Below are 12,208 nucleotides of genomic sequence, written 5' to 3' on the forward strand. Positions count from 1 at the left end.
ATACTTGCATTCTAGTGGAGAGGGAGCTGTGTAGTAGGTTAACAATAAATAATGGAAAGCAGATTATCTACCCTAGAACAGAAACAAAAGGCTAAGTACTGTGGGAGGGTAGATGTAACTGTTGATCAGAGTGCGGGGAACAGAGAAAATGGCCCCATGGCTTGATGGAATGAGTCCATGAAAATCCATGGCCCAATTTGATACCTGGCCAGCTTCTCCTTGTTGCCAGGAGTAGAGCGCTCTCCCACCCCGTTGGGTATTCATGACCTGTACATTTATTATCTGCTTTAGAAGAATGTATTTAATAAAGTTGCTTTAGAATGATTATTTATTATAAAGCCAACACTTTTAATTGTCCAAATGAATAGATTGTTCCCTCTTATTTTCCCCACCTATTTATTTTTTCTTGTGCTATTATTAGTTATGTCATATAATGGAGAATTGGCCAGATTGATTTAAATCCATAAGAAATTTTCTAAAACGAAGTTGGCTTCAAAGGAAAAAAAAAATTTCTAAAACAAGATAACCAAAAAGTTCCTGAAAGCCTATGCAATCACAATTAGAAATCTGATTCATTTCATTTGGTTGGGAATCAATTTACCTTTGCATAACCTAAAACATTTAGTACACATTCAGGAAAAACAAGAATTTAAAGATGTATTAAACTGTTAAGGGGACAAACTGTTGACGTATTTTGACATGTAGATGGCTATTTTAAAATTGCAAGTAAACATTAGTTATTAAAGCAATTATTCTGACAGAGGATTCTTATTTGAAATACTAGATACATAGTTTGCATTTGAAATAAAAACAACGGTAAAACATAATATTATCCAATTTTTTGGATAAATTTTTACTAGCCTATTAGTGAAATTATCCAGGTTAGGAAGATCTTTCTTCATTAAAATGCATGGCTCTGTGTTGCCGAAATGGAAGCTGAGATTAGAGATGCCGTAAGCATACAAAAACATTCAATGGGGATGACATACTGAATTTATGAGAATGTATTTCAAGTCTGCTGCTTCCTTTAGCGTTTAGGTAATATTAGAAGGCATCTGAAACCACAGGGTCAGTATAAACACAGTGCTTACACTTCAAGGGGGAGTGGAGATGAATGTGCAAATCATTTAATATAATCCACAGGAAACTTCTCTGTACACCTTGTTTTGCTGTGGTTTTGCTTGGGAGACCCACACCCAATCAGTGTCCCTGGGAAGACTTTTAAAAGGACCTGGGGCCCCAGACACCTAAGCACACGCTGCACCTCGCTAGGAGACCCAGGGGCTTCTCATACTGCTCGCCCAGTGCAGCCTCTCTGTGAACTAATCCAATCTAGCAGTTTATGAAACTGCAGCTTCAGTTGCTTTTCTTTTGCCAATTGATGCTTATTTTGTGATAAGGCCGTTGGCCTCATTTCCGGTGTTTCTTGTGCTTTTGTCTCACATGGCAATTTTAATATCTTTTTGGTTACTTCCTTCAAATGTTACTGACTACATTTGGCCACTTTCTCGTGAACTTAAAAAAATTGGGTGGGTTTAGAAAACTTAGGAAATCCGTCCGATGGGAAAGGATGGAGCCAGGAATTAGTGGCTGACTTGCCGGCTGATTTAAATATGTAATGGGGACAATCCTGGGAGGCTTTTCTGACTGAAGAATCAAAATACAGGAATTTTATTAAAGAAATTTTTTTTTTTTGGTCAGGCGAGGGACTCAAATTAATTAACCACGCCTCTCACCAAGCTAGACTCCATGAAGGGCTATTTTCTATATCACCTGGGTGGTCAACAAAATGTTAAAATGCTATGAAGTGGATACACCTTCTTAGACTATAATTACAGTGGCTTTGAAGGTTTTATAAAGCAACCTAGTTTCTAAAACTAGCAATTAAAACTGCAACAATTTCTTTATGTAATGGTACAGTTTATTTCATTTTTAATAACACTGAGAGGACAAAATGTTTAAAACTTGCAGTTTAAAACATGCACATTCACAAAAGGCCAATGACACATAACACTGCAGAGAACTGAATATTACTCAACTTTAATAACTATTTATAAAACACAGTGCATTGAACAGCTAGAAAAACAAACCTGAGAAAACTATAATCACAGATTCAATACTCTCCACTCATGCAGCTTCACGATTTTGACAGCAGTTTCAGCAGAAATGGATTTCAAGGATCTGGAAATACTATTTTATCTTTAATGCAAACTTCAATTTTCCATAGTAGCTGCCTTCCAAGGCTGCCTTTTTTTTTTAAACTTAATAAACTTGAAAATGTGAAAAATGAAGCTTGAAGTAGCTCAACAAACAGCAAACAGTATTTACTGCATTTATGGCTTCTATTCTAGAACCATGAAACATAAAAATATTTCTTATTTTTTAATATTCTGCTCACATTTTTGCAAGAGCAGATTTACCTATGGAAAGTTGCTGTTAATTCAAAGTAAGCATGTATGAAATCTAGCTTTTTTCCTACTTACGGGAGATTTATTTGCTGAGAAGTTTTGTGAGCTTTATTAAGAAAAGTTCTTAAAAGCAAGCTAAACAAAAGTTGCAATTAAATTTGTTCAAATTTGTAAAATAATTTACTTATTAAAAAAAAGTGGTGCAGAGAACCAATTAATTTGTCCACCGAATATTAAATTCCAAGTAGGCCATGATAGAATTTTATAAGGCAGAAATAAACATCAAGATTTACAGCAATAGCCATGCATTGGCCTAAGCCTCTTTAAATATTAATTCATGCAAACCATAAACCTATCAAAAACACAGCTGCTTTCATACAGAAAATAAGTCAAGATGAAAAATGGAAAACATTTATTTCCTTTCCTTCAAAGTTTAACTTACATTCCATTTTAATAGCCACTGAAGGTTAATTAAAATGCAGCAAAGTATAACTAAGTCTCACAAGTGACTTCAGTTAACACAAGAAAAATCAATTATATCTCTTAAAGAAGCATTATAGAAATGTTCGTCATTAAAAAGCATTTATTAGGCACCAAACTGCATGGTATTACATGAATTTACAAAAAGAATTCCACAGATCTGGTCCACTTGATGTTAATGGGGTGGGCGTTTTCTTGATAAATTTTATAAATGGTTATTCATAAGATTATATAGAGACTTATTGGATAAAATAAGTTTTAGAACCAAGAACTGTCATAGGGCAACTGCACAAAAATATACACTGATGATCATTTAGCATGGTAATAATTAGGACATTGTTACAAATAATTTAAAAACTACAAATATACAATCTATTACTTTCAGATAAGCATTCATTTCCTGAAAGAACATTTTAAATGACAAGTTATAAGTGATGTACAGTGCACACAATGCAGAACAAATGATCATGTGAGGTTCATATTTGTTATTTAGAATGCTAAATTGCAAAATTAAAATATAAAACCTAATAATCAGAATAAACGTAGATTTCTGGAATTCACAGTTCCCCCTGAAAATTAAGAGGAATTACTGAATCCATTCAATGACTATGTAATTCATGTAAATGAATATTATTGAATAAGAATACATGTTCACCTGGCTTGATTAGAAAAAAGTTTTCCACTAACTTTGCAACACTGCTGAATCAGGCTCACTGTCAGACACTGAATGGGGTGTGGGAGGGTGGGCAGCACATAGATCATTTTCAATTTGCTACATTCCTGAGAAACACCCTTCTACTAACAATTTCTGCCAAATAGCATCTTTCTGGGTGTGAACCACCAATATATTTTTATAGGTATATATAAAACATTTAGAAAGTTCATGCTCAATATCACTGTGTACTATTCAACATTAAAGAAGCAATTCCCAGCTTTTCAATGTTAAATGAATGAGGATTTTTCTGCCGTAAGTAGTATTTTCTGAATTGTAAACATTGTAAAGCGACGCTGTTAGCATTTGTCCAAGTCCCTACAAGGGACTTTTTAATTGAAGAGGATGTGTCCTTTATTTCAGAAAATAAAAGTTAAAAGTCACTTCAGCTGTTTTAATCCTGGTAAAACTCTTACCTGCCCCCCCAACCTTTGGAAGGTTAAAAAATTGAAGCGTTTTCTCTAACACTATAAAGTCACTGCGATTGCAATGCTGTGTTTTAAGTTTTACCAAGGAGGTCACTCCCTGCTGCCCAACCCCCTTCTCTCACCCAAGAAGCAAAAGAATCGACTTAATAATTCAAAAATAGGACTATGGGACAAAAAAGACCTAAATTAGCCATATTTCAGACCACAGTCTCATGCATTAATTAACCATGGGTATTCTACCCATGTTGAAGAGCTCCATAGAAATAATCCACGTTTTAAGATAAAAATAAAACTTTGTTTTTTTTTTTTAAGCCAGAAGATTCAGTTCTATTATATTCATATTTTGATATTAAAATTTGGGGGAAGGATGCCACTGATGAGGTGGAGGCCAAGGGAAGCAGCTCTTGTCTGTGACCATGATAAAGTGTTTCTCTGGAGGGATGTACCTCATTCTTGTGTTTTGATTTGTGTGGTTTGACCTTGACTCTCGCCACGGGGAGGCCCAGGAAAGCTGTTCTGAATATCCCTTCGGTAGACAAAAATCTGTGACCTTCAGAGTTTTGAAGATGGTCTCAGACTCTTACACCTGTGCTCTTTCTAGGTGTTTCAATTGGCAATTTTCTTTCTGAACCCCAAACGGGAACGGTATAGGAAGTGAACTGTGTCAACTCCTTGCCCCCTTTAGAATTATGTATGTGTGATAACCTTTCTTGTTTCTAGAAAATGGGGGGGGCATACTTGTAACTAAACAACTAAAAATACAGACAAGGAAATGACATTATCACCTAATTTTAAACCTAGATGAAGGAAAAGGGTAAAAAGAATACGAAATTATTCAGCTCAAGGAGTGACTTGGAAAATCACCTCTCCTCACAATTCTAGTTGACTTTTCTTTTTTTTTTTTTTAAGAGGAAGTTCTACCTATTTTGCTGGTTAAGTCCACTTAAAGGCAAACAGGCTTCTGAATAGAAGGCAAAAAGTTAGTTTCAATCTCTGAAGTGTATCTGAAAACTAGAATGCCTTTCTATTTATTTTTTTAAATGAAGGCATTATTTTAAAAAGAGTATAGAAAACTGGTTGTGGTTTTTAAACAGCCCCTTCACCATTTATTGTTGGTAGCAAAATAGGCATTTTTTTGGGAGATGGCTTGGAAATGCTGAAAAAAATTAAACTGAACATACATTTAAAAACATAGTAACAAAATCTACTTGTGATGAAGTATCTCTGACTGTAAAGTTATAGGCTGGAGTAAAATAGGTGTTTTTAAAATGGGGACTATGTACTACTTATTTGTCCCGATTAGCAGCATGTGACTAATTTGGGGAAGCTGCTTAACTAGTGAGCTGTGAAGTAATTCTCAGGGTTAAGTACAGGGATGGTCACCAGAACACGGGGTGTGCTATGTGCACCAGCAGGCATCTCCAGCAGGAACTAGTAGAAAGATCCCAAACACAGGACAAAAGCCGAGCCTATGTACATTACAAAAGCCCATGCAGTTATCCAGCGTGGTATTCCAAACAGCTCCACGCAAGCACTGGGGAGCTCACATAAATATCTAAGCATATTTTTCTTGAGAGAGAAAACATTAAGATAAAAGGACAGCACTCAGTCTTCAGCAGAAGCCAGATTTTTAGAAAAATCTAAATGATGAGGACCGCTCATCAGAGAGGACGGAGACATACAGTTTAGAAATCAATATCATAATGACAGAGTCACATTGCCACGTAATGTCTTCCAATGTTAACAAGTAAACAAGACAAACAAGAAAGAAGCATGTGTAAGGCCAAAGGTGCAACATCACGGATTTTAGTAGCAAATGCCTTGAAATACTCGTTTTTGCAAATCACTCTTACATTTGAAAAGTCAAGCATGCAGATCTTACAGCAGAGCTGGAGGTAAACTTTCTCTTAACTTTCTGGGCAAATGACTACTGAATGAGAAATACACTTATTGAATGTCTTTGGCAAACATTTATCAAGACAAATTTTGACACAAACACTTGTTAATGTCTTGTTTAGAAATTTTGCTCAGGAAGGTGAGTCAGTTCCTAGAGAAGAGTGCTGGTTTTTTCAGCATATTCTGAAATCTAAGTCTGGATATCAAGAGTCCCTATAAATTACTACCACTTTAGAGTTTTTTCATGGTTGGTTGCCTTGTGGTACATATCCAATAAATTGATAGTCAGTTACAGCCCCAGAGTAATGGCATAAGACTACTGACCTGTTCTCAGTTTAAGAAAGCATTCTGGCAAGATAACAAGGTCATTTTCAATTTCTGCTTACAAAGACTTAGCAAATACTTTAAAAAGTCTGAAAGAGATGGTGTTACAGTAGAGTTGCACAGTGCTTATGTCTGTAATATACACGAATCTGACGGTCAATCAATGAGATGAGCTCAGATCCACTCTCCCCTCCTGGGACCAGACTGGAATTGGTCAGCAGATCCGGTAAGACCTGGGAGCTCTCCTTAGAGCCCTAGTAGCCCCTGCCTCGCAGCCCCCGTCCCATCACCACTCGTCTGGTCTCTGCTTTGTGGTATCGTATGCTCGAATCACCTCAGACTGTGACACAATTCCATTCTCATCTTGTGAGAAAGCATACCCGTCTGTAAGTTAAAGATAAAACAGAAATGATCATTGTGAGGTCACTGGGAATCTCTGTGATTCTGAGTGTGAAGGACTCATTTTCTAACTTGGGGAACTCCTATGCCCCTCCCGCCTTCAAAAGCCTGCGTGAAGACATGAATTTTTTACGTTCAGAAAAGATGTGGACTCAACTGCACCATGAAGAGTGGGCTGACTGCAGGCCGTCAGCTGAGATTCTATGAACTCTGCCCCGGATGAATGAGCAGGTGCTCGCAATCCCCCTCGGTTCTCCTTATGGCATCTCAAATCCAAGCCAACCAATTTTTGCTTCCTGGCTACTGGCGGGGGTGGGGGGTGAGGGTGGGGGTGATGTCCAGTCTAGCGGGCACATACACTTCCATCCAGATCGGGTGGATGAGAGAGAAGGAAGAACAAAAATGAGAAGGAGGCAGAGATAAACACCCGGACTGCCCGTGCTGGAAAAGTGGTCTCCTTCCTTGGGACTACATTGTCCTTGGCTCTCGGCATCTACAGATAAACTCATTCATGCCCCAGCATGGTTGGGGATAAGCAGTGACCCCCAAGGGGGTCACATCTTTAGAAAAGGCCTCTTGAAGTATAAAAGGCAAAAGCATTAAACATGAGTATATATAAATGAAAATAAATTATATGTGGAAACAACATGAAACAAAAGATATATTACTAACGCAAATACATTTACTACAGGGCTTTATATATTATATTTTTTTCAGATCCTTGAAATGTTAAGAGGGCCTGATACCTAATAATTTCTTACAACTCTAAATATTCATAAATATTTTTGAAGGGGGAAATATATGTTTCACTGTGCTGTTTGAAAGCTGAAAAAGCCCTTGCAAAGTTATTCAAGTAGAAAAGATAACAATACAGAGGGAGCTTTTAAGAGTTAAGATTTATTTCACTAGTTCTTTTTAAGATTTAAGGAAGCAAGGGGCATGTGGAAGTATTATTTCTTCAAGTGAAAGCAGCAAGATTTTCAAATGCTTTGTCTTGTCTGCTCTAAGTGAGATGGTTGTGGTCAAAGGTTTCTCTAATCACTGGTTATTTATGTAACATGTTGCAAAGAAGCAAAACTGGCTTTAGGTTTTAATTTTAAATAGTCAAAATGCTGCTCTCATACATGCTAGGACATAACAGCAGAGAATTTATTTATGGATCGGAACTCAGGTACTTACGGAGCAGGTTTTGTTGCAACGATTCAGACCGGTACAAGTTCACGTGGTTCTTCTTAAAGACGTTCTTGAGCAATTGCGCCCTCTCCGTGAGGCTGCCGAGCAGGTGCAAATGTGTGAAATGAATTATCAACTCGGCAGAGACCCCAGTGTGCCCACAGGACCACCAGAGAGAGTTAGACTTAAACAAAAGATTGCTTGAGAAGTCTGCAGCCCAGGGATTCTTTTTACCCCATTTTCTCAGATGGCAAATGAGATTTAAAGTATTTAGATACTCTCGAGGCCAGTTTTTCCCATAGCTGAGGGGAGTTTTGTTCCCAATAATCCAGCCAAAAGATTTTCCCACCCCCCAGTTATATTTAAGTCAAATGGGGATACAGACCCTGTACAATATGGTTAACAAAAAATACAAAGTCTGCCAGTAGTGTTATTAACTTCTAAAATCTTGGTTGACTTACTGCGTGCATTCTAAGCACGGCATTTTTTGAATTACAAAAATTATTACTATATATCTTTTTCCACTTTGCACATATTTTGGTGTAAAATAATATTTTTTTAATTATGTAAAGAAATCCTCAAAATTACACAAAGAAGAAATTTCATAGACTTTTTAACTAGAAAAGTTCCATTACCACTCCAATATGGTATGAAATGTGTTCCTTAATTTCGTTAAAAAGAAACCTATTTTCAGAAAATACTAGGTAAAATGACAAGGAGAAATATTTATTTTTCAATAAACGTTTAGAATAATCTCCACAGAAACAAATCCATGTAATTAATTATGTAACTTCTAAAAGCACATTGCAAGAAATAATGCATCTGTTTTTTTCCACTGCACGTAGAATGGTGTCTCCCACAGTAGGAAGCCAATTATTTGTCAAATAAATGAATTCAAGCAATAATTGTGAAATGCACTTTAAACATCACCAGCCCTCCCAATCATGCCATTTCTCCAGTGGTTGATTTCTAAAATTTTGCTTTGATATCAAAGAACATAATAAGCATAAAGAGCTAATAAGAAATCCACATGTGTTATAGCAAATGTTTATGCAATTTTGTTTTAATCACTGGAATGGACTCAGTTGAAAAATTTCCATCTTGTGTTTTTCCCCACTATAAAAGTTGTAGTTAAATTGTCCTAAGTTATGTCAGTTCTATATTTTGCCAATTTTTTTGAAAGCCTGAAATGGAACAATTTTTATCATATACAAGAAGTAAAAATAAAAGGATCATCTGCCAAATGAACTCGGAATTACATAAACATTCAGGTTTTTGCTGAAGTAAAATATTTAGAAATGTTGACATTTGTACTCATCTTCTACACACATTTTTTCAAGTCTAGGGATGTTAACTGGTACTTATTAGACATACTTCATTGTCACTGAGAATTAGCTACATTAAGGCAACAAAGCTAATTAATCTAAAACTCCAGGGGTTTTGCAAATAGTTGTAAAACTGGTTTTTGCCAGCGAAATAAACAGATATGGGGAGTGAGAAGGGGCCATTTTTAGAGTCACTTTTCTTACTCTATTCTTAAAAAGATCTAACATTACAGACCTGGGGACCCCTAGGAACACTAAAATCTGTAACTGCTTTGAGGAATTCGGCAGCTTTAGCAGCAGGTGGTCTGATTTTGTTAGCAGATCATTGTGGATGGGGTGCTGGGAAGTCTCTGGTGTTTAAGATGGAAATGACTACAGACATCTAGGGGACAGCAATGTATCATTATGTAGCTTCTTCTTCCCCAGATACATTTTCCAGGTTTCAGGCTGACCTTCCTAAACGCATAATACTTTAATATTATAACATTCAACGTTAAGAAGGCAGATGTGAGAATTTTATCTTTCATGTTATGAAACTTCCATGTATAAGATAATGCAGTTTTGTTTTGTAATGGCTCATATGAGGCTATACTTTTACTCAGCTGTCACATCAAGTTCATGTCTAGCGTTCAAAAAACAAGGTGCAATAAGAAAGCTTCTTTCTTGGGAAAGAAGCGCAGTACTGGGGATAGAGCATGGGCTTTGGAGTCTTAACTTTAATTCGGAGTCTGTTACTTATTAGCTGGGTCGCCTCAGGCAAACCTTTCTTGGTCCTCTCATCTACGGGAAGAGGAGAATCCCTAACCCTCAGGCCAACAGTAGGACTGGGGGAACTGCATGGCTTCTACCTTAGTGACCGGCATTTAGGAAGCACTCAAAGAATGCTAGTCCTTCCCACCTTTACCACTCCCCCAGCTCCCAAGGAATTGATCATACAAAAAATCAAGTAGGACAGCGATCATCACAAAACATGAGATAACTTTGTGAGGATCCCTTTCTGATGCCTTGGCTTAGAGTCAACATCAGCTCCACGCAAAACGTCTCTTGCTACATATGAGTTTTCACTTACAGTGCCCCCCACTCCACTTCCCCAGTAGGAAAACTACTAGGTTTCTGTTGTTTTTTTCCTGAGCTACGCTGAACCTCTTGCTTTAGTTCTTATAGGGCAGAGGCCCTCCTATGAAATATAAATGCCATTCACAGGAGGGTGCTTAATAAATACTAAGTGATGATGATTTGTATTTCTCTAGTCTTATCCTACCTTTTGGGAACTAATCATTTCAAAATAACGTGGTTCTATGTCCTTGATGGTTACAGGTACTGCGGTTACTGTCAAGTCACATTATACAGTATATTGGGAACATGTTAATATTAACAGACATGTTAAAAAGTTCAGTTTTTCTTGACTAGCTTAGCACTGTGAGAAGAAGAAAAAGACTTTAAGAACCTTCTCGTTAAAACCCCATCTTAATCACAACTCTTAGTCAGCAGTGTTAATTTTGCATGGCCTTTCATTTACATACCAATCTACACAAGTTCTAAAATCTCATTCAGTGCAATTATGCAAGTACCACTTAAATATTGTTACCTTATTTCCCAGCCCACTAAAATGTTTCAACTTGGATATGTGGTAGAGGTAAGGTGTTTTAATGTTTTAAAATAATAATTAATTGTATTATTTATTTATAATTATTTAATCATTATATTAATTTAAAATAATTGATTTTAATGTTTTAAAATAATAATTCATTTAGAAACACTAAGTATAGGTAGAAACCCATTTACTGTCCTGAAACATATTGTCTGAAGGTATTTTCAGTTATTTTTGAAGAGTGGTAAATTTGCAGTTGTCTTTATGGTGGGTTGGCAAGCTATTTTGGTGGATTCATTTAAATGGATCTCCAGAAAGTAAAGAACCATCCATACGTGGGATGTTTTAGTGTAGGGCATGGGACAGCCGTCCTGGATGAGGCAGCCGTGGTGGGGAGATAAACCATGACTACAACAGGCCTGATCTCTGCTCTGGAGGAGACAGCACTTCATTGTTCCGTCACTTTTCTTTACAAATGCTGGACGGAACTGTTATCACAGTGTTGAGAGAAGGCTGGGGCAAACCACTGGACACATGCTCCTACCTCAAACCTGCACCAAGATTCATATGTAACACTGATATAAAACCAGTGTGAACACTGAGAAACAGTTTCTTTTCTGTTAGTTTTGGGGCAATGTTAAAATTGCTATTTTTAAAGATAAATAATACAGAGGAAGGCTCAGAGAAGCCACTGTTACTGTCCAGATGGTCAAATTATCTGATATCTATCCTTCCATGCTCTCTTCTTTAAAGCTAATGGTAGAGTGATGGACACGTTCATGAGGAATGACCTGAAGATCCCAGGGCAAAGTTCTATTTAGCAATGGCTGCTGATATGCTGGCTTATGTCTACAGTGAGATATAAAAAATTATGAATCTCATCCTATTTGCCTGTCTATAAGATGCACTGCTTGCCACACTCATGTAAAGGATACCCAAAGGTAACTGTCCCGCCTCCCATGAGCCCAGTGTCTACAGTTCCTTATTTCAAAGCATTGGGTTCTTGAATTCACATTGGTTTTTGTTATTGTTTTGTTTTAGAAAAGGTAAGATGTTACACAAAATTTATAGATGTCATGCCCCCCCCCCATGAGATCGGAGAGGCCCATATTCCAAAACATTTACATTTATGCTATAAAGGATATAAATATTTATACTATAGAAAAAAATAAACACTATTAATGCCTTTATCTATATAGAACAAATGGTTTAGGTTTTTTTCCAGCAAATGTTTGCTATAAACCTAGGGGAAAAAATTGAATTTCCAAGTATTTTTGCATTTTGGAATTGCAGATGCTATGCTCCCTAGTGTTGGAGCCTATCCACAAAAAAGTAACAGCAAAAACAGGGTTTCATACCATATAAGGGTATATATTCTTTTTTTTTAAATTTAAATTCAATTAGCCAACATATAGTACATCACAGAGGTAGTGTTCAATAATTCGTCAGTTGCGTATCACACCAAGTGCTGT

At 36.7% G+C, this 12,208-nt stretch overlaps 1 protein-coding gene across 4 annotated transcripts in view; it reads right to left on the minus strand.

Moving 5' to 3' along the window:
- Positions 1–1,903: 1,903 nt before the first annotated feature.
- ATP8A1 (ATPase phospholipid transporting 8A1) overlaps positions 1,904–12,208 on the minus strand; it is a 222,317-nt gene continuing 212,012 nt past the window's right edge. For all 4 annotated transcript variants that reach the window (XM_027597680.2, XM_027597679.2, XM_027597681.2 and 1 more), the window contains 2 exons: positions 7,827–7,918; positions 1,904–6,632 (listed from right to left, as the gene is read on the minus strand). In XM_027597680.2, coding sequence (XP_027453481.1) covers positions 6,535–6,632; positions 7,827–7,918 — 190 coding nt within the window. In that variant the 3' untranslated portion in view covers positions 1,904–6,534. The remainder of the gene's footprint in view (positions 6,633–7,826; positions 7,919–12,208) is intronic.

This window comes from Zalophus californianus, chromosome 2 (assembly GCF_009762305.2).
Source record: "Zalophus californianus isolate mZalCal1 chromosome 2, mZalCal1.pri.v2, whole genome shotgun sequence".
NCBI lineage: Eukaryota > Metazoa > Chordata > Mammalia > Carnivora > Otariidae > Zalophus > Zalophus californianus.